The sequence below is a fragment of the Phocoena phocoena genome, chromosome 8, assembly GCF_963924675.1.
Source record: "Phocoena phocoena chromosome 8, mPhoPho1.1, whole genome shotgun sequence".
In the NCBI taxonomy this organism is placed as follows: Eukaryota; Metazoa; Chordata; class Mammalia; order Artiodactyla; family Phocoenidae; genus Phocoena; species Phocoena phocoena.
The window spans coordinates 68,669,971-68,693,827 of NC_089226.1; the positions used below are offsets into that span (position 1 = coordinate 68,669,971).

Consider the following 23,857-nt stretch of genomic DNA (forward strand, 5'->3'; position numbering starts at 1 on the left):
GAAGAAAACCTTCCTAGACCTGAGAGTGTTTCATCATTTCTCAGAGAAAACTGGTGATCAGAGAAAAACTTCTAGTCATATCCTGATAAATGTTTCCATTTCCACTGATAAGAGAAGGCTACAAGCATACAAATAGAAAACTAGTTATTCCTGCAGAATAGAAACTTGAGGCCAGTTAGATAAAGGCAAAGACACGGAAGATAAATAAAGCAGTACCTCCAACTGCTGTAATACAAGTCTTGGGATCCAATAATTTTATACTCAGCCAAGTCATCATGTATCATGCAAAAGTAAAATTTTAATCTTAGACTAAAAAAGTACTCGAAAGTGTTCTCTAAATAACAATTCAAAATAAAAACTAGCTGCTCACGAGGACTGCTTGTAAGCACTGAAACCAGTTAGAATGAAAGAAATGGCAAATAAAAGCAACAGCTCCTAATGAGAAAGGGGTTAATACCACTGAGTGTATTTACAATTATAATAACAAAATCAAATGCAAAAGACAAAAAACAATCTCTTAAAAACACTGCAGTCACACACACTTTTGGTTGCTTTAAATAAGGATATTTGGGACTTCCCTGGTGGCCCAGTGGTTAAGATTATGCACTCCCAATTCGATAACAATACGTTATGGGCAGATACTTTGAGACTATGTTAATATCCAGCTACTCTCAAACTTTCACATACTACTTTTAACATCCATTTATGATTGTTACTTAAATCAGTTGCTTGACTGCCAAATGGTGATTTTCTAATTCTACCATTTCCTCTATGTTTATTAGTCAGAATTCTACATTAAGGAAGAACTTCCCTTCCTCCTTCATTTATTTATCCTTATGGATTCTTAGATTCTTACATTATTTATGGGCAATAATCAATTACTGTCATTATTTATTTTGATGATGATACTGTCCCAGAGTTAGCCAATGGGAGTTCTTCCAGGCTGGCTGTGTCTCTTTGACATGTCACCATCATTTTGTTTTCTGAGCAGTTCTTTACTTTCTGGCACTATAAGATGCTCCAAGCTCATCTTCTATTTTTTCCTTGCCCCAGCCCGGGGATCAGTCATTTCTCCAAGGTTCCTTTTAGTAAAGAATGATATTTAGAAACCAAGATCCAGCACTGGGTGTTCTCACTGTTAATAGGGTGTCACTGTTTCTATGCACTCTCAACAGAGCTGGAAAAAAGATGTATACATAGATGTGTTTATGAGTATCCACATACACCTATTTCTATATCTATCTTTATACTTTTTAAACCATGAGTTCATGCCAGTATGCTCAATTCCAATCAACCATCAAGAGTTCTTCCTAGCCTTCACCCTTTCCACAATTATAACTCCCTTCTCCAATAGTGAGGAACTTGGCTCCCATTTTCCACAATACATTTACTAATTTACTTAATCCTAGTATAGAAAATTGTTTCAGAATTACAAACCCATGCCTCTGTGATGAAGGAGGGGGGGAAAAAAGCCTATTAACCAGAGTTCAGTGTTTATTTCAAATTCTTTTTGTCTTTATCCTGAGGACATAGTCCAAATACCGGGTTCAAAAGTTACTTACATTAGTTTTTTTTCTCTCCCTCCTTCAGTGTGTTTATGTTAGTCATCCGATATAAAGTTCAGTTCATTTGTTTTGTTTGTATTCCACCTTTTGATTTTGTTGGTGCTTGCTGTTTATATACTGAGTATGTGAAACATTAAACATGGTTCCACAAGTCAGAAAAGTATCCTCAGAAGAGTCACTATCCCTATTCCCTCTATCGCTTTCTCCTTATCCCTACCTACCCCCATAGATAACCAATAATCTCTTTAATCTCAAATTCATCCATTCTGTGCTGTTTTTGCCCCAATGGGTACAGTCCTATTTTCTCATTTCCTCTTCTTTCTTACACTAAAAGTAGTATATCAATAATACAGTAGATACTTTTGCACTTTGTATTCTTCACTGAACAATTTATCCTGGAATGCATTTCCCATCAGTTCATAGAGATGGTTCTTATTCTTTTTATAGCTGCACCACTGGGTGAATGTACCATATTCTATTCAACTTCTCTCTATCCTGTAGGTTGTTTCTAATGCTGTGACCTCATGCACATGTATTTTCATACTGTTGGAAGTACATTTTCAGGGTAAATTCCTAGATCTGGGATTACCGAGTCAAAAGGTAAGCACCTATGTAGTCAAATCAACATCCATTTTATGTCTCCTGATATAATGCACTGAGAAGAACACATCATTTCTGTGCTATTCCTGCCTCCAAAATGAATCTAACCATGAAGAAACAAACTCAAATTGAGGGAACTCTACAAATAACTAACTTGTACTCAAAGATGTCAATGTCATAAAACACGAAGACTAAAGAACTGCTCCAAATTAAAGAAGACATGGAAACAAAGTGCATAATCTGAGATTTTCTTTTGCTATACAGGGCATTATTGGGACAATTGGCAAAATCTGAAAAAGTTCTGCATATTACATTAGTAATATATTAATTTCTGATTTTGGTTATACACTATGTTTATGTAAGCAAGTACCCTGTGTTTAGGAAATATACATGGAAGTATTTAAAAATAAGGCAGCATTGTCTTCAACTTACACTCAGATGATTGAGAAAAAAACAGTGCATATACATGGGGGGGGGAGGAATAAAACAAATACAGTAAAATGGTAGCATGTGGGAAATCTGGGTAAAGTTTTTTTAAAGAGCAACATCAGATATCATGTTGGCATGTATATCCGTACTTTCAGTACTGAACATTTACTAACTTGTATATAAATTCTTTCTCCTAGGAAAAAACACCATCATATGAGGTGACAAGATAAATTGGCTGCAATATTAAACTACTAATATATACAAACAACCAATTCAGTAACTATAATATTTTTAATTAAACTATGATTTAATGTTATTTAATGTTATGTAACCAATAAACAACTGGTTTATCACATTGATCTTATAAAATACTAAATCTAAAATATAATTTAGAAGGAACTCAAGTCCAATATCGCTCCAATAGCACAATTTTTGTCAACTTCTATTTCTTTGCTTCTTTCAGAACCACACAGTAAATAAAAAAAAAACATATATATATATATATAAAATCTTTGTCTATTTCATAAAGGCCTGAGAGACATTTTTCTTTGCGAAATAGAAATAAATCAAATGGCTACCAAGGACATCACTTTACACTAAGTTTCAATCCCAAACTCAGACTTCATGGCTCTACCCAAAGTAATTCAAGATCAAGGCCTTTCAAGAAGATTCAATGACAATTAACTCTGCATTGTTTACAAGCAGAGTCTTTTACTCATTATCACTTTTCAGCAAGGAACACCCTAGAGACACTTCTATTTCTCCTCACCAAAAGGGGCAAAAAAATAAATAAATAAACGTTCATGCAGCATTACAAAATCTGTTTCTATTTTATGAGATCAATTTTAATTTGAAAAAGGAACCCTTAAAAATTTTTTAAATAATACAGCTTTAAGAAAGTCTCTTTCTGCACTCCTCCCCCACTTTAAAGTTAGCAATTTACTTTCCTCACTGAATTAAACAGACTAGTTTCATTTCAAAGCTTAGGAATGACCCTTGACATTTCAGCAATACAGATGAATAAAAATCCCATCCCAGTAGGTAGCTGCCTGTCACCACTTTGCCTTCAAATGGTATTGTACCAAGGGAAAGCAGAATTCTTTATCTACTCAATAGAAGTATCCCCACCAAACTCCTGCAACTTCCGCATCCCAAGACAGACAGACAGACAGACAGACACACACACACACACACACACACACACACACACAGGTTAAAAACGAATGAGTTTTAAGAAACCCTAGGTTAGAATTTCTCCTCTGACAAAAGCAGTCATCCTCTAAAAGAAAGTGTTCTTCCTTGAGTGCCTAACATTTGTATCTAGGAATTACAATGTCTGAGTCATCAGAAACACTTCAGCTCCTTGGGACTTCCCTGGTGGTCCAGTGGTTAAGACTCCGCCCTGCCAATGCAGGGGGCGTGGGTTCAATCCCTGGTCAGGGAACTAAGATCCCATATGACACACAGTGTGCCCAAAAGACTAAGAAAAAAAAAAAAATCATTACAAGAACCATTTCAACTCCTACCAAAATGAGGAAATCTCTAGTATGTACCACCACTAGGAGGGGTACCTTATTTTTCAATGCTAAGAATTCATTTGTAAATTACTCCGAAAATATAAAACAGTAATTTGCACACTAAAAATAAGTCTACAGTATAGTTTCAAATTCACAGATAAAATTTATTTTAAGTGATTTCTAATGCAGGGCACATGTTCAAGATGTAGCCACAGAAGAGAAATTCAGGAATCTAAACTCACAAACTTCACACAAAGATCAACTAACTTTAACACAAATGCATGTGCCTTGAAATCTCTTCTAGGATCTCTGCCCCAGGAAAAGGCAATGGAAAGACATTCACCAAAACGCAAATTAGGTAAAAAGCAATGTCTGAGTCAGCTCCAGGCTAACAGGTTGTAAGATTGACTAAAACTCAATAATTGAGAAATCAGCTACCCCCTACATAGCTCAAAATCTGACAAACTGCTGAATAATAAGTCAGGATGCTAAATAAATGAAGAACAGAGGCTGGGAAATTCCTCTCCTTAATTCTGTAAAACACGTATGGTCTTTTCTCAGAGATGCCAGAAACCCCAATGGTTACTCCATTATTTCCAAAAATCAACGCTCAACTGATAAAATTTCCCCAACTCAAAATGGGATCAACATTCATTACCTAAATATCATACAAAAGTGAGAGAGGAGTATGAGGCTGAGGGGAAAAGGGGCTAAAGACTTAAAACAGATCAGATTACATGTCAAGAAAAAATGAATAAATTACAAATTTAGTTTTAGAGGAACAAGATACAGAAGTAAAAGCAGCAAATTTATTATTTTACTTATTCTTAGATGGCACTGTGCTGAATGATTTGGATAAATTATTTTATTTACTCCAGAAACCCTAAAGGTACTAATATTAGTCTCCCTTTTCATACAGGAAACTGAGGCTCTGAGAACTTAAGAAACTTGACCTAAGACACATACCTACTTTGTTAACTGAGTAAGAAAGAACCTAGAATTTCAAAGGTGCAGAGATTTGTTCACCCAAACCCAACATTTTATGGAGGAAATTAAGCCCTTAAGAAATTACAGACAATTAAAAGATTCCCCAGCATCACCTGAGTAGGGGGACCTAGAACCCAGATAGTCAAGGCTCTTTCCATTTCACTTTGTACAAGGTTAAGATCATTTCCTAATGACAGAATCCACTCATCGTTTAGGGGCTGTATTCACCAATAAAACTTAAGACGTCTTTCAAAAAACTATGAACAGAAACGAGGAGGTCATGCACACACACATACTCTTAATAATATTTTACATTTTTAATCATGGATGTTTTATGATGTGTTACATTCATTTTTAAAGAGAAAAAGCCATCTCAATTAAGTAATTATAGCCTTAATTTCCTAATTTTGTAGCTCTTCAATATGCATAAAAGGCAACAAGTAAATTTAAGGTGAAGGAAAGTCAGGGTTAAAGGCAAAGTTGTTTTTCAAGTTCTCCACTCCCAAATGTGTTCATTATATTTTTTCTACTCAAGATTACATAATAGAAAAATACATACTGAACACTGTAAAAAAGTGTCATATCTCAGGAGTCTTACAAAATAAATAAAACCAATTTGTACCATCCTGATCTCCTACAGAGAGAAGTAGCTTCCGCTCATTAAGGTTACTATCCTTCTGCAGTCTCCTCTCCTTCCAATTACTACTGTGAGACAATCATAACAGAATGAATTTTAATTTCCCAGGAGTCAGACAATAAACAGCAGCTCTATTAAGTGTAGATGATAGTCACCTTAGCTCCATAAGCTAAGATTAATATAGTAACAATAATGTTTGTAGCCTTACTATGTACCAGACACTGTTCTAGGCCCTGAACATATGTTAACTCATTTAATTCTCACAACTGTATGTGGTACTTTGTATGTCCCCAGTTCACAGATGGGAAAAACTAAGGTACCGAGAAGTTAAGTAATTTACCTAAGATTACACAGGCAGCAAGTGGTAGAGATGAGACTCGATCCAAGTCTGGTTCCTACCACTCCAGAAAGCCTCCTCAAAGTCAGAGGCCATGTTCCTCCCTTTCACTGGCCCCAGGTTACGGGCCTATCCCACTCCCCTCCTTGCCTGCTTCCTCTCTCCAAGCTAGCATATGACTCCCCCACTCCCCATACTCAGGTAAGACATGTCCTCTCTTCCTGCCATCACGTCTACACAGTACTCTCATCAATCCTTCCCAAACTGACTTTTCCTCGATTCTGAATTCCCTTTGCATTTAAACGTGTTAACAGAAGTGTACACATAAACTTATAATAGCCATCATTAATGGAGCACATACTACATACTAGACACATGCTAAGGATGTTCCCATAATTTAAAGGATTATGAAGACTGCGATCAGACCCATTTTACTGAAAAGAAAATTGAGGTTCAGAGAAGCTAAATAATATTTTCACAATGTTCTCCCAGTAAATAAATAACACAGCAAGATCTAACACTCAAGTCTGTATGACTCAAAGCTCACACTTTCTCTATGTATAAATACACGTCTCTCATGCACACACGCCTCTTTTACTTCTTTTAAATCTAGAGTACCTAGATACAACACTATTCATAAAGGTGTTTCTTTAACAAATGAATTCTAGAAAATCATTAAGCAGACAGAAATTACGGTTATCTTAATGGTTTCTAATACTATTTCCAAAAACAAAAGGTTCCAATACCTTAACTAAATAATTAACTTACAGATTCAAATACATTTCGATGGTCCCTCCCCCCAAAACACTAAAGAAATATTTGTGGTTTAAATCTTTTAGGTAACACTATGTTTTTTTTTGAACACTATTTATTAATACTGGAACCCAGGATTATTCTCTCACTCCTCACCAACCTCCCACCTCCCCCTAACTACAGTTTCCAAAGAAAGACTTGGCTATAAATTGTTTTGCTTTGCCATCAGTTACTTAAAGTATCTCTTGGCCCTATGAGAAATAGCAACATGACGGGCATCTCTGATTCTGCAGCTAAACTGCAGCTAAACTGAAAGGACAAGTTGCCCATCTCACCTCTTAGTGTGATTTTTTTTTTTTTAACCCACTAATGAGCATACTGTAAATGCTCACTACATAAACATCTCTTCCTGGATACAAAGGTTTTAGCAGCAGTTTTTAATACTTTGAAATAGTATAACAGCAATTATTGCTCATTTAGTCAATGTGAAAGGTAACAATCACATTTATGTTACAGTACTCGGTATTTTAATGTCACTAGAAACATTAAGTGAAACGAAATACATTATTCAAGTATGCCAACTGATAACAAATGGGTCAAACAAAAATATTTGGGTCAAACAAAAATATTTCACCAAAGCATCTTAAACAATACTCTTGATATACTGAGAGTATCTTTGTTACCTGTTATAACGCGATACCTTCATTCTCTCCCAGCATATGCCACACCTTGCAGGTTGACAAAAGCAGAGAGATAGCTGGGTTTCTCTCTCTTAATAGTCCCAAAAAAGATCACTCAAACCTCCTACCAAGAGCAAATCCTAAGAATCAAGAATTCCACCGCCCTTTCCTTTACGACCCGACTTTCCGCCTCCAGCTACCAGAGAGGATTGGGGGTGGGGGAGAGAGAGGTTGGAACGGACACAGAACGCACGACTCGGTCGGTCATCTCCCAGCCTGGCCCACCCCAAACTTCACCTTGGCACAGCGAGAGGCAGGAAGGCACCAGGAATACCTAGGAAATGGTCTCACCCCTATCGGAAAACATTCTTAACTTCCTCGAGGCCACCATTTCCCTGGGGCATTATCACACACTCCCACCCGGACGTATTACCTAAGAGATTACTTAAAAGAAAAGCACAAACACACACAAAGAGAAACACTGCTTGAAGCGGGCAGCTCCGGCTCGGCGTGCGCGAAGAAGCCCGGAGATCACGCGGAGCCGCGACCAAGTTGCCACCGGGATTGCACCCACGGTGCAGGAGGCGGCCGGGGCGGTTGGAAACGCAGCGCGCGGGGCTCCAGCCCCACGCCCTACACCCGGCACCCCAGCCTCGGGGCAGGAAGCCCGGCGCGGCAGCGCTGCCTCTCCCGAAGGGCTCGGGCCGCGGCCGCAGCGAGAAGGTGGATCTGCGCTTCCCACCCCGCCAGCTCCGCCCTCCCGGACACATTCCTGAGAAGCCCGACTCCCGGGACGCCGAGCTGGGCGCCCAGCAAAGCAGGAGCGGGGCGCCCCGACCGCAGGGCAGTAGGGCAGAGCCGGCCGGAGCCCCCCGCCCGCTTCCCGCCCACCCCCGGCCCGCGCGGCACCTCCGGGGCGGGGTCCCCGCGGCCGCCCCGCCACAGGTAGCGCGAGCCCCCACCCGCCGCCGCCCCGGCGCCCCGGGGAAGGCCCGCTTCAGGCACCTGGATGAACTGGATGGTGAGCGCCGACTTGCCCACGCCGCCCCCGCCGACCACCACGAGCCGGTACTTCTCTTGGCCGGAGCCGTCCCGCCAGCCGGCCGCGGCCATGGGGACGCTGCCGAGCCCAGCCCGGCCACGCCGAGCCGCCGCCCGCCCTAGGCCCGGCTCCGGGGACTTGTGCGGCCGGCGGGCTGCGGGCGAGCGGCCGGGCGGGGGTCCCGGGCGCCGGGAGCTGCTGGAGGGCCGGTCCAGGCGGCAGCGCGGCGCCCGGGCTGGCCGGGTCCCAAGCGAGGCGCGGAGAAGCGAGGTGACCGCAACGGGGAGGGGCTGCAGCGTCCGGGGGGCGCACTCCTGCACACGTCTTCGCAGCGCCTGCCGAACGCAGCCTCCAGCGCAGCTACAAATGGCCGTCTGGGGGCCGGGCCGCCAGGCTGAGGTGCTGCATATGCATGAGGGGGCGGGGAGGGGCGGGGCCGCGCTGGCCTGGGCTGCGATTCGGGCGCTGACGGAGGGCTCAGACCCCCTCAGATATGCCCCTGCAATCCCTTGACTGTGAGTGGGTGTGTGCACGCGTGTGCGTGTGTGAGTGAGTGTGTGTGACAAAGAGTGTGGGAGTGGGAAGAAGATGGTAGACAGTGTGTGACCATAATTGTATATGTCAGGGATGGTCAGGGATTGTATGGATAAAAAATACAGTATGCGAAGGCGTGTGTGAAAAATAGAGCTGTTGTCATCTTAATTCAGTTTGTAGGAGGGTAAATATCCTGTTTTAAGAGTACAGATGGTGACCATGACTGTATGAAAAACAGTATATGACAGTGCTTGAAGATTAGAGCTGTCACAATAATTGTGTGTGTGATATGCTTGCGGTGTGTGAGGGATGTCACAGAGACTTAATCACAGTGATTGAGGGTGCGTGGACAAGAGTATATGTGGCATATGTTGTATCAGGAGAGTGTCTTAGTGGCTGTGTGTATATGTGAAAAATGTGCGGTAATTGTATTTGAGGGGTGTGAGTGTGAGAGATTAATTTATGCTTTTTTACACACTACATACCAGGCACTGTACTCAGTGCTACCGATCCTTTTATGAACAGTTCCCTGCCCTCAGGGAACTAAGAATCCAATGGGGAAACGGCCAGGACAACTGGCAAGTTGTCAGGCATAATGATAAGGGCTATAACTAATAGCTCCGTGTGGCCATGGGAGAAGCACTCACTACAGAGCTGGGTGGTCGGGGAAGGCTTCCTAAAAGACCTGAAGAATAAATAATGTAGAGAGATGAATAACTGGAAGAAAAGTATTCCAGGGAAAGCAAACCGCATATGAAGAAGTCAGAGCGGAGAAGGTAAGCCATGTGTCACATGATTTTGATTGTGTTGGGGGAGTGTGCTTGTAAATTAATATGTGCTTGTACATATCTATGTGTATAGCAGTTTAACCAAATGTAGCAGGAATCACAGCTGTATACTGAGGCAGTGTAGGGCAGTAGATAAGACCATGGGTTCTGGGGCCAGACTGGATTCAAATCCTAGCTCTCTCACTACTGGTATCATGTTGGAAGCTTACTGACCTTCTGTGCCTCAGTTTTCTCTTCTCTAAAATAAAGACCGTAGGACTACCTACCTTAAGGGGGTTTTTAGTAAGAATCAAATGAGTTAATACATATAAAGCACATAAAACAGTGCCTGGCATGTAGTAAGCATTTATGGCAGTTTTGGAACATGACTGCAAGTTCTTGGAAACAGCTTAGTGACTCTCTTGGAACCAGTAGAATGCAGAAGAGATGCTGTATAACTTCCAAGTCTAGGTCAGAAGAGGCCACGTGGCTTCCACCTGTTCTCTTGGGACTCTCACTCTGGGAGAAACATCGTAAGAAGTTTGGCTACCCTGAGACTGCCATGCTAGAGAGGCCACATGTAAGCATGCCAGTCAAAGGTCTAGCTGAGCTCCTAGCTGACTGCCAGCATCAACTGCCAGCCATGTGCGACACCTTGGACACGGAGCTCTGTCCAGCCTTCAGATGACGGCAGCCCCTGCTGGCATCTGGCTGCAACTGCATGAAAGACCCTAAGCAAGAGCTACCCAGGTCAGCCCTTCCTGACCTACAAAATCATGAGCAAAATAAAACAGTAAACTGGTTGTGCTTTTTAAAAACTTTTTCTTTGGGAATAATTTCAATCTATAAAGTATAAAGAACAGCCATACGCCTTTACCCAAATTCAACTACGTGAGCATTTTACCCCACTTTCTTTATCGTTCTCCCCTCTCTATCTCTGCTTCTCTCACTCTTTCATATATATGATATAGTTATTCATATAAATGTATGATAAATTTATGTATATATATAATTCATATATTAAAATGAATTTTTGAACCATTTAAGGGTAAGTTACAGGCATTATGCCCTTTACCCCTAAGTGCTTCAGTGTGTATTTCCTAAGAATAGGGATATTTTCTTACATAACCACAATACAGTTATCAACATTAGTAAATTTAACATTGATATGAATACTTTTGTCTAATCTACCATTCATATTCCAATTTTGTCAGTTGATTCAATAATGTGCTTTAGAGCAATTTTTTCCCCTCTAGTACAGAATCCAGTCTAGGGTCAGGCATTGCATCTAGTTGTCAGATCTCTTTAGCTTTCTTAATATGATACAAAATGGTTGTCTTAGCACCTTTTTTATTTTTTTTGAGGGGAGGGAGGTATTTTTTACACAGCAGTAATAGCCAGAAAAGACTTAAAGCAGATAGTGTTAGCAATGTGAAAAGAAAGAAAAAGAAAGAGGAACCCATGTCAAGGAAATCCTGAGAAAGGGCCAGTTATGCTTCTCTCAGTGCCTGTTTAGCCCTGAAATTTCCCATAATCCTTCAGGACCAAAAAGATAACCAATGAGTCCTCCTTATGCAGCTTTTCTTCTAAAGTACAATCCAGAATCTTTCTCTCCTTTCAAGAAGATATGATCATCTGAAAAGCTTATCAAATCTCAAAAATATCCAAAAGAAAGAAAGTTATTCCCTGACAGGGAAAAAAAAAAAAAAAACACATAGGGATTTCCCTGGAGGTCCACTGGTTAAGACTCCATGCTTCCACTGCAGGGGACACGGGTTTGATACCTGGTGGGGGAATCAAGATCCTGCGTGCCGCACGGCACAGCCAGAAAAAAAAAAAACAAAAAAAACGATACTAGTCACAACTATTTAGACTCGGGGAATAAGGTATTGGTCCTAAAGCAATTATAATGAATTCCTCAGTATTCTGTGCCTCTGCATCTGGTATAGGAGCACTCAGGGGGTTCTGAGCCTGATGATAGTTTGACCAGTAAAAGAAAAAGAGGATAAGGTGGTAATGAATACAAGCTTGTGTGCACATATATATTCAGTGACTAGAGTTTTCAGGGAGAAACTTATTTTCAGTAGAACCTATTTCAATCCTTATTTGCTGAGCTTCTTCTCTGCCTGAGTCCTGACCAAGATTTTCTTTCCTTCCTACTCTGTACCACTGCAATCTCTGTGTACAGGACAATTCCAACACTGCAGCCAAGCAAGCAAACCCATGCTGTAGAAACCATGTGTTGGTTGCCTCCCAGGCATCTGTTTCTCCTTCCTTTCATACAGTGTCTCCTAATTTTCTCTCGGTGGTTTGAGAGTGACTGACTCCCACCTGCAGCTCCAGGGATTTACCCTAATTCACTGAAGATTATCAGCCCCCACTGGCCACAGTAATTAGCTGATAGATGGGCGTATGACCTAGGTGAAGCCAATCAAGGACAGATTCAACTACAGAATCAAAACTACAATGAGATACCACTTCACACCCACTAGGATAACTAGAATCAAAAAGACAGATAATAACAAATGTTGACAAGGATTTGGAGAAACTGAACCCCTCATACACTGCTGGTAGGAATGTAAAATGGCGCTCCTGCTTTGGAAAACAATCTGACATTTCCTCAAAAAAGTTAAACATAGAGTTACCATACGACCCGGAAGTTCCAGCCTTAAGTATATACCCAAGATAAATTAAAACATGTCCATATAAAAACCTGAAAGTGCAAGTTTATAGCAGCGTTATTTATAATAGCCAAAAAGTGGAATTAACTCAGTTATCCATCACCTGATGAACAGATAAATAAAATATAGGGTATTCATACAATGGAATATTATTTTGCAATAAAAAGGGATAAAGTACTGACACATGCTACAACATGGATGAATCTTGAAAACATTAGGCTAATTGAAAGAAGCCAGTCACAGAAGACAACATATTATATGTTTCCCACTGTATGAAAGGTCCAGGATAGGAAAATCTATAGAGACAGAAAGTAGATTAATGGTTGCCAGGACTGAGGGGGAAATGCTCTGTGACTGATAATGGGTATGGGGTTTCTTTTTGGAGATATGAAAATGTTCTGGAATTAGATATCTATGATGGTTGCACAGTTCTGTAAATATACTAAAAACCATTGAACTATATACTTCTTAAAGTGAGTTTTATGGCATATGAATCAAAGCTGTGAGGATGAAAGATTCAATTGCAGGGTTTTATTTGAGCTACTAAGGAAATGTCTTTTTACTTCAAGATATTCCTCATGTCAACTCTACTCCTTTATTTTTAAAAAATTTAACTCAAAGTCAAGTGTTCAGCAAGGAAGAAGCCCACATGTTCAACTCCACGTAGACATTCTGTCCCAAAATGCTTTCTTGCCCTTACAAAATATCCCACAAGCCTCCAGCAAAAAGAAATTCTCCTGCAAAACAAACCACTGAAGACAGGAGTATCTGGCAGAGAAAGAACTAGTTGTCATTTATGCCAATTAAAGATGAATTTTCATCTTAATCTAAAAAGTTTCTTTCTCAAGTAGCTAAGAGATAACAGGGAAGTACAAAAATCTTCATCAGAAGAATGACCCAGAACCTTGGAAAGGACACTAGAGATCATGCCCCTAATCTTACCGAAAGAAATCCTGTGACTAGGGAAGGAAATTCTCTCCCAATGTCACCTAGCAAGTTGTTAGCAGGATACAGGTATCCTGACTCCTATGCTCAGAGCACTATGCCCCATGCCAAGCTGGGTGTTACCCAGAATCCCACAAAGCCTCATAGCACAGAGACAGCGTGATGCTGCCAATCAAAAGAGATGTTGAATGTACCATTTTGATTTCAGTGGAGTGACGGTCTGGCTAAAGGGGTGTCAAGAGACTTCAGTGGGCAGATTCAGGGTCAGATTTGGCCAAAAGATGTTTTGAATACAATTTTTGAATTGGTTGCTGATATTTTAATTTAGAATATTTCACGAACAAATCTAGATTTCTAACTCTTCCTGAAAAAATTAAATGGGACATCTACCAACACTGGGCCAGCATTATCATAGGACAATGGCTAAAGGTAAGTACAGGCTGCCCTTGAGAACAGTATGGATGTTCCTGCTCTTCAAAGTAATCAGCACTCTTGTATCACACTCCACCCATTTGACATTACCCGTCTGGCCTCTGTGGGCTTTAAGAGTTTGCAAATCCTACTACCATATGCCAATGTTCTCCACCTAGAATGCACATTTGAGTCCCCTATAGTATCTTAAAATGAAGAACCTAGGCTCCACCCCAGACTTAGTAAATAGAAATCTCTATTTGCAGACCAAGAATGTGAATTTGTGTATTTAAATACCCAAAGCGAAATTATTAGAGAAATGCAAATCAAAACTACAGTGAGGTATCACCTCACACCAGTTAGAATGGGCATCACCAGAAAATCTACAAACAGCAAATGCTGGAGAGGGTGTGGAGAAAAGGGAACCCTCTTGCACTGTTGGTGGGAATGTAAATTGATACAGCCACTATGGACAACAGTATTGAGGTTCCTTAAAAAACTAAAAATAGAATTACCATATGACCCAGCAATCCCACTACAGGGCATATATCCAGAGAAAACCATAATTCCAAAAGACACATGCACCCCAATGTTCATTGCAGCACTATTTACAATAGCCAGGTCATGGAAGCAACCTAAATGCCCATTGACAGACAAATGGATAAAGAAGATGTGGTATATATATACAATGAAATATTACTCAGCCATAAAAAGGAATGAAATTGGGTCATTTGTAGAGACGTGGATGGATCCAGAGACTGTCATACAGAGTAAAGTAAGTCAGAAAGAGAAAAACAAATGTCGTATATTAACGCATATATGTGGAACCTAGAAAAATGGTACAGATGAACCGGTTTGCAGGGCAGATATAGAGACACAGTTGTAGAGAACAAACGTATGGACACCAAGGGGGTAAAGTGTGGGGGGGTGGGGATGGTGGTGTGATGAATTGGGAGATTGGGATTGACATGTATACACCAATATGTATAAAATGGATAACTAATAAGAACCTGCTGTATAAAAAAATAAATAAAATAAAATTCAAAAATTCAAAATAAATAAATAAACAAATACCTAAAGTGACTCTGAGACACCACCACAGTTGGGAACTCTTGGAGGAGAGTAGACTCATGCATGTCCACTCTTTTTTTTTTTCAGGACAAACAATGACCCTCTCATCTGGAATGTTGGTTACTCATCATCTCTAAAAATTACCATTGCCGAAATACCATTCCTAGCCCATCCCAGAGAAAGGATTTGGGGGTGGAGTGGGGAGGGAGGTGCTGAAACTAAGATTCCCCTGACCTCATCTACAGCTGAGTCAGACAGAACCCAGGCCTGGTGACCAAAGAGGGCCAAACTCCCAGATCAGAGGGCATTCGAATCTCATCACAGTTAATGGAAGAGCATCATCCACTTATTTCCTTAATAGGCCCCTGCTTCTAATGTGAATGAATGGCTGGTGGAGAATGAAACAACCCAGCAGGAGCTGCATGCATCTGAGATGAGACAGACGCACAAATCTATTCCTTGTTTAAAGATCACGCTGCTAAGAATAGAAGCTGAAACACAGGCTGGAGCGTGTGCACACACAGCCCTAAGGAAGGCCACAACAGAGCTGGAGGAATCCACAGCTTAGTGGAGGATGATCAGAGAATCAGAGCCTTAAAGCAGAAAAGGGACCCTGAAGTCATTCCCTCTAATGCTCTCATTTTATAGATGGGGAAGCAAAGGCCCAGACAGAAAAGAGCATTCCCCACCATTGCCTAGAGATAGAGCAGAAGCATGACTGGAACTCAGATTCTGTCTCCCAGCCTGTGGCCTGACTTAATGTAGTACACTGCCTTGGGAGCCCAAGAGTCCAGAAGGCTAATCAGGGCCAAAGTCACACCACCCTTCTCAGGCATAACTGCCAGGAAGAATCTAGCAAGGGTGTCCATTATTGCATTTTTTTAAATAATGAAAAATCAAAAACCACCTAAATATTCAACAACGGGGACTTGATTAAATAAATAATGCTATAGCCATAGTATAGAACACTATGTGGCCATTAAAAATATTTTTCATTTATATAGGGAAATGAAAAGAGTGGGATACAAATCAGTATATACAGTATGATTCCGGTGTTACATATATATATATATATATATATATATATATATATATATATATAAAATAGCTACCATTTACTGAGCAGTTACCATGAACCTGGCACCGTGCTAATCACTTAAAACATATTATCCAATTTAATCCACAAATCAACCAACTGAAGTGGATTCTATTTTTGTTTGTATTTTACCAAAAAAAGCTTCGGCACAGAGGTGTCCTATAGCTAGTAAATTGAAGAGTACATATTTAAACCCATGAGGTCTGAGCGCCAAAGCTTTGTATTGAATCGTCATTAATAGATTTTTTTAAAAGAAGAAAGGCAGGATATTCAGTTATCTTAGGTTATTTGCCACTTTTCATTTTTCTGTATTTTTTACCTTTTTTTCCTGCAATTTCGCATTCCCTCCTACTCCCAGCCCCTGATAACCTCTAGTCTACTTTCTGTCTCTATGAATTTTCCTATTTTAGATATCTCATATAAGTGTAAGTATACATGTGTCCTTTGGTGTCTGTTTTATTTCATTTAGCATAATGTTTCAAGGTTCCTCCATGTTATAGCACATATGCATGCTTCATTCCTTTTTATGGCTGAATAGTACCCTATTGTATGGATATACTACTATTTGTTTATCCATTCATCTCTGTTGATGAACATTTAGGTTGTTTCTACTATTTGGCTATTGTGAATAATACCACCCGCTATGAACATTTGTGTATAAGTACCTGAGTCCCTGTTTTCACACCTTTGGGGTATATGCCTAGGAATGGAATTGTTGGGTCAAATGGTAATTTTATGTCTCTTTGAGGAACTGCCAAATTGTTTTCCATAGCAGCTACACCATTTTACATTTCCACCAGCAATGTGAGAGGGTTCCAATTTCCTCACATCTTCATCAACATTTGCTATCTTCCTTTTTTTATAATAGCCATCCTGAAAGGTATGCAGTGGTATCTGATTATAGTTTTGGTTTGCATTTCCCTAATGACTAATAATGTTGAGATGTTGAGCATATTTTCATATGCTTATTTGCCATTTATATATCTTCTTTGGTGAAATGTTTATTCAAGTCCTTTGCCTATTTTTTTAAATAAATTTATTTATTTTTGGCTGTGTTGACTCTTCGTTGCTGCATGCCGGCTTTCTCTAGTTGCGGTGAACGGGGGCTACTCTTCGTTGCAGTGCACGGGCTTCTCATTGCAGTGGTTTCTCTTGTTGCAGAGCATGGACTGTAGGCACGCAGGCTTCAGTAGCTGTGGCATGTGGGCTCAGTAGTTGTGGCTCGCGGGCTCTAGAGCACAGGCTCAGTAGTTGTGGCGCACAGGCTTAGTTGCTCCGCGGCACGTAGGATCTTCCCGGACCAGGGCTTAAACCCGTGTCCCCCACATTGGCAGGCAGATTCTTAACCACTGTGCCACCAGGGAAGTCCCTTTGCCTATTTTTTAACTGGTTTGTTTGCCTTTTTGTTGTTGAGTTGCAGGGGTTCTTTATATATTCTGGATATTAAACCCTTGTCAGATATGTCATTTGCAAATATATTTTCTGTGGTTCTTCATCCTCTCGATAGTGTTCTTTGATGTACAAGTTTTTATTTTAATGAAGTCCAACCTCTATTTCTCTTTAGTCAAGAAAAATATAAGATTATGTTTATGAACAATTTTTAATGATATGGGCAAAGCAGAAGCCAAAATTGTACCTATATGATTGAACTATGTAAAAATAAGTGGTAGTTAGATAATCTGGGAGACTTAACTATTGCAGGAAGATTGAGAATCAGAGTCAATATATAGAAAATACTTATGTCATTCTCCATCAGTCAGGTTGAACAGTGATGGCTGCTCTCTCTCTTTCTTCCCCGCAGCAGCTTTCCAAAGAGAGACATGCCTGCTGCTCTATGGTGACTGAGCCCTGAAAATTGAGCTTCCTCTAGCACCCAGGCCTGGTTTATAGGGCTCCAAACAGCTCTCTCTTTCACCCACACCCCTTACCAGGACTGTGACTATGGCTGTTTTAAAGACTTGTGAAGAACTCAGGAAAGACCGAAAGAGTGGCAGAGAGAAGAGCGAAGTCCTTTCTTCTTTCGAATAAGCTAAGACATCTCTAGCTTCCAGAACAAAAGGATACAACTTCAAATGCAGCTATATGGATTTAGGTTAGACAGCTGGTAGAACCTGATAATAAGGCAAGGTAGACAGCTCCTAGGAAGCTTTTTAAAATGCAGTGGTTTCTAAGCCCTGTTCCTGTCCCCACAGAATTACACTGTTTCAGGAGAGAACTGAAAGGAAATGCTTTGTGATTGCAATCTTCCGTCCTGTGTCCCACGGGACATGGGATACTTCTGTCTCCTGCAGCTGCAACACCAGTGGTCTGGTCAGAACAAACAAGGTTTTCTTTTTGGAAAACTCAGGAGCCCTGGAGTGAGAGTGTGAGACATGGCATCCTAAATGCTAGAAAGGGAAGGGACCTGACAGGTCTACTCTACCTCCTATATTAGTCAGTGTGGGGGCGTTAGGGGACCCAATAAATAACAGCCCTCCTCCCCACCCAAGTTTTGAACCAATTGAGAAATAGGACCCAGAAAACCAATAGATGGAGATCCAAAGGTCAGCTTTGTTGCTGATAAGACACAGACTGGAGGATATGGCTTAGACGTGAGGCCAAGTAGGCTTGCTTACACTGTTCCCAGAATAAATGTACCATTGAGTTATAGGCAGGGCTGGAAAAACTGCAGGCCTCATCTTATGGGGCTCTACCTCCGTAAAACTTGTAGCACATAGAGGAACACAGAATAACTGCCCCTTTTAGTCAGGCTGACTCCCAAAGAAAACAAAGGAAGGAGTTAAACAGAGCATGCCCACACCATTCTTCCAAACTCAAGTGGTTAGTCAAGTAGAAGTCATACCTTCTTTGTGGAGAAGGATGAATAAGGGATGCCGAGAGAGGCTAGGAGCCTTACTCTGGTGATTTTCAAATTTTAGTGGGCATCAGAATCACCTGCAGAGCTTATTACAACATAGATTTCTGGGCTCCACCCCCAGAACCCTGATTCACTGGGTCTCTGGTATGGTCTGATAAGTCTTATTTTTTAACAAGTTCCCTGGTGATGCTGATGCTGCTTATCTTGGGACCACACTTTGAGAACCAGTGCTCAGAGAGAATCTCTCCACTTGGAAATATAAGGAGGAATAAATGATTCCCTTGACCATAAGGACTTGTTTGGTTGCCGGTGACAGAAACCCAACTCAAACTGAAATAAAAAGAATTTATTGGTTCATGTAACTAAATGATACAGCTGTTGATCTAACTTTAAGGACGGCTAGACTCAGAGACTCAGATGGTATCGTCAGGACTCTTTCACTCTCTGTATCTCTTAGCTGTGTTTGTCCTATATGACTCAAGTCTCAAGCTGGATTTGCCCTGGTGTTGGCAAGATGGCTCCACTCATTTCTCTTCCTCTGAGTCAGTGTTTCTCAAACTTCAGCATGAATCAGAATCACCTGGAGGGCTTGTTAAAACACAGATTGCTGGGCTCCAACCCAGGAGTTTCTGATTCAGTAGGTCTGGGGTAAAGCCCAAGAATTGGCAATTCTAACAAATTCCCAGGTGATAATATTGATGCTATCTCAAGAATGGAGAATGGATGCTGGAAAGACTCAAACAATAGATGTTCACTACTCTTTGTTTTACAGATCAAGAAACGGAGAGGTTACGTGGCTGGTCTGTTTTATCCCATTTAGAAGAGAACAGTTTTTCCAAGGATACATTGGTTTTGAAACAAGAAAATCTGACATCAAATCCCTACTGATAAACTGAGTAGTTTAGGGCAGGTTACTAAACCTCTTTACTCCTCTCTTTATTGTTTTAAAATGGGAATAACTGTAACACCTATTCATAGGGTAGGATGAGGGTGTGTTGATTTACTGGAACATGTAAGAGTCCTTTATATTTAGAGAAGTGTTAGATAGACGGTGAGTTTTAAATTATTTTATTTTAAAAATCAATGTGGATTATAATAGACCTGAAAATTAAAACTACATGGAGTCACTATTTTTTGTGTTATTAGTGCTATTTTTCCCCTATACAATTGGCAAGATCAAATATTTGATAACACTTTATGGAGCAAAAGTCAGGGGAAACAGTAATTTTCATTCATTGCTAATTGAGTCCAGTCCATAGCCTGTACTTTCAATGTACTCAGGGACTCAATGCCCCCCAAATTTCATCTCTTTGCCTGACGGATTTTTCTGAACCGTGGAAGTCCGTTCTGGCCACCAGAAGGCCAGACCAGGGAATTAACACCTACCCCACTATTTGCTATTCGTATCTCACACCCCCATGCTCCCAGAGCAGCCTTCAGCCAATGACTCTGGGGAGATGCAGCTTCCTCACCTTTGTTTAGGAAAATCCAGAAGCAAGTATTCTGCACCATTTCTCATCATTTCCAAGTGGGATTAAGTTTCAGTCACATACTGTATTAGCTGGTTTCATAATACATTCCCTCAATGGTTGCCTTCCTTTCTCTGTTTCACTCCACTTCCCCTCAGCTTTCTGGTGTTTCCTGAACCTTCCAAATACACTACTTAAACTAGAATTATTGTCACAGAGATGCTTTTCTGGGCGAACCCCAACCAAGATGTAAACATTCTTTGGGAGTGGGCAATATCTAGCCAAATTACAAATTTACATGCCCTTTGACCTAGCAAATCTGATTCTAATAACTTATTTAATGGGTATATGCATGTAGAAAATAACATACATGAGGTTGTTTACTGAAGCACTATTTGTGACAGCAGATAGCAAGAGACTGACACAATTTAAATGTCCATTAATTCAAGACTGGTCAAATAAATCAAGGTACATTCATACAAGGAGATACTATGCAGAAAAAAAAGAAAAAGGAATTCATACTAACTTGGAACAATCTTCAAGATTTACTTAAATGAAATAACGGACAGTATGTATAATACACCACCATTTGTGTAAAACGAGAGCGTATATAAATGTGTAGCTAGTTGTATCATTGACTTTTTTATTTCTAGAAGGATAAACAAGAAACTGGGAGACTATTCTTATATTATCTATTCAGAAAAACAAATTAATTAGTTAAAAACTTCTTTAAAATGAATGTGGAAAAAGAGTTTTACACTCAGAAAATTATTACTCATTTCAGAAACACATTTATTTTTAGAGTTAGATACTGTAACTACAAACACTACAAACTGCAATATGTCTAGAAAATGTTTATTAACAACCACCTAGAGCTTTAAAATGTATAGACAATGTGTTAATTAGCCAGGGAGATTTTTTTTTTTAAAAAAAGGAAAGGAAAAACAGGGAAGGTACTGAAGAACCCAAAGTCACACTTGGGGATTTTGAAGCTCTCGTTATAAATAACATCTCCCCTGTCCTTCAAACTTGCTATGAGCTGGGAGATTTATATGCACATTCTCTTGTGTTCACTGCAGCTACTATCACCCTAGTTTTACAGATGAGGAGACTAAGACTTGGGGAACTGAAAGGACTGATTAAGGGCCACATAAGTAGAACCTGAATTTGATCCCAGGGAAAGATATATGCCAACATCCTCTCAGTGCTACCTATTAAAGATGCAAACCTTGATAAGAGCTTTGAAAAAAGGAATCATATTTTAGAGTCATCATACCCCAAGGTCCAGGCTTGAAAGGACCCTAGTGAGCAATAGGGAAAGCCATTTCCTCTTTGGCCTTTCTGCACAGATTTTCATGCCAGAGCCAGAGCATAGGGACCAGCAAGGGGCTTGTTGATTCATACCTTTCTGTGACTGGAGCATGCCAGCATCTGGGGCCAAACTACAGGGCAGGAATGTATTAAAACTAATTTGGAAAATATTTTTTGACAAACAATTAGTTTTGCCTTCTCAGTCCTTCACACAGTGCCTGGCACATAGAAGTTTCTGATAAAATACTTGTTGAGTGAATGAATGAACCAATAACTGGACAGTATAGTGTGAAGTGATGCCAGGAAGTCCAAAGGGGTAAAATACAGTTCCAAGTTATAACTCAGTTGAGGAGACAAGACAAAAATACCGCAATATTTAGGTAAGAGTAGAAGACAGGCCTAAAAGTAAGGCCTCAGTGCCAAAGGAAGCCTGAGCTATAGGAAATCAGAGGTGGGAAACAGCCCTTTAGGCTGATGTGATGGGAAGATGACATATATAGATAAGCAGAGACAAAGGGCGTTCTGGAGAAGACAATTTTTAGTGGAGATGTGGGATAAACCCAATATCCTGATGCACAGGAAAGAAGCACAAGATTTGGAATTAGATAAGACCAGAGTTCAAATCCCACATCTACATTTTATTGATGGGTACAATTGCTCAACCCCTCTAATAAGGATAATAATGGGGCTTCAGGACCAGGCAGAGACATTCAGACAATACAGCCCCCACAGGTGGTCATTTTAGATGACTGGTCTTCAGGATCTTGTCCTTCCTTGAACGCTTGCCTGAAGCCAGACCAGAGAGAAGGAAGACTATGAATAGGAGAAAGGAAATATACTTTCCTCTAGGCTCCTGAGATCCCCCAGACCTGAAGCCAACTGGAGAATGAATGGGAATTGGCATTCTCAATGGACAGACTCAAGCTGGATGGAGCAGTTGTAGCAGAAGGAAATCCCCCATTGCTGCTCCTTGACATCATCTGAGCCTCTGCCAGTCAGTTCCCCAGCCCCAGGGGTCACCAAGCCAAGCTCCAGGCCTGAGACACCCTCTCCTGCACTGGACCTCTGTTTCTTTTCCTTGTCATCTTGCCCTTTGAGTCTCTACTTCTTTTCCTTTTTCACTCTTTTTTTTCTTTTAATAAAGCAAGTTGATTTACAATGTTGTATTAGTTTCTGGTATACAGCGAAGTGACTCAGTTATAGATATATATATATATATTTTTTTTCATATTCTTTTCCATTATGGTTTATTACAGGATATTGAATATAGTTCCCTGCACTATACAGTAGGTCCTTGTCATTTACCTATTTTATATATAATACTGTATATCTGCTAATTCCAAACTCCTAATTATCCCTCTCCCACCCCCTTTCCCCTTTGGTAAACATAAGTTTGTTTTCCATGTCTGTCTATTACTGTTTTGTAAATAAGTTCTTTTGTGTCATATTTTAGATTCCACATATAAGTGATATATGGTATTAGTCTTTCTCTTCCTGACTTACTTCACTTAGCATGATAATTTCTAGGTCCACCCATGTTACTGCAAATGGCATTATTTCATTCTTTTTTATAGCTGAATAGTATTCCATTACATATATATATATATATATATATATATATATATCTCCTCTTTATCAATTCATCTGTAGATGAACATTTAGGTTGCTTCCATGTCTTGGCTATTGTAAATAGCGCTGCTACGAACACTGAGATGCATGTATCTTTTTAAAGTATAGGTTTCTCTGGATATATGCCCAGGAGTGGGATTGCTGGGTCATGCGGCAACTCTATTTTCAGGTTTTTAAGGAACCTCCATACTGTTTTCCATGGCGGCTGCACCAATTTACATTCCCACCAACAGTGTAGGAGGGTTCTCTTTACTTTACACCCTCTCCAGCATTTGTTATTTGTAGATTTTAATGATGGCCATTCTGCCTGGTGTGAGGTGATACCTCATTGTAGTTTTGATTTGCATTTCTCTAATAATTAGGGATGTTGAGCATCTTTTCACTTGTCTATTGGCCATCTGTATGACTTCTTTGGAGAAATGTCTATTTAGGTCTTCTGTCATTCTTTGATTGGGTTATTTTTTTGTTATTGAGTTGTATGAGCTGTTTGTATATTTTGGAAATCAAACCCTTGTTGGTTGAATCGTTTACAGATATTT

General features: G+C 40.3%; 1 protein-coding gene across 2 annotated transcripts in view; it reads right to left on the bottom strand.

Annotated features, from left to right (window-relative positions):
* Positions 1-8,908, bottom strand: part of RRAS2 (RAS related 2) — a 70,723-nt gene extending 61,815 nt beyond the window's left edge. The window contains exon 1 of one of the 2 annotated variants that reach the window (XM_065881892.1): positions 8,511-8,908. In XM_065881892.1, the coding sequence (XP_065737964.1) occupies positions 8,511-8,618 (108 nt within the window). In that variant the 5' untranslated portion in view covers positions 8,619-8,908. Of the gene's footprint in view, positions 1-8,508 lie in introns of both variants that reach the window. The other variant, XM_065881891.1, reaches the window with a different exon arrangement.
* Positions 8,909-23,857: the final 14,949 nt, after the last annotated feature.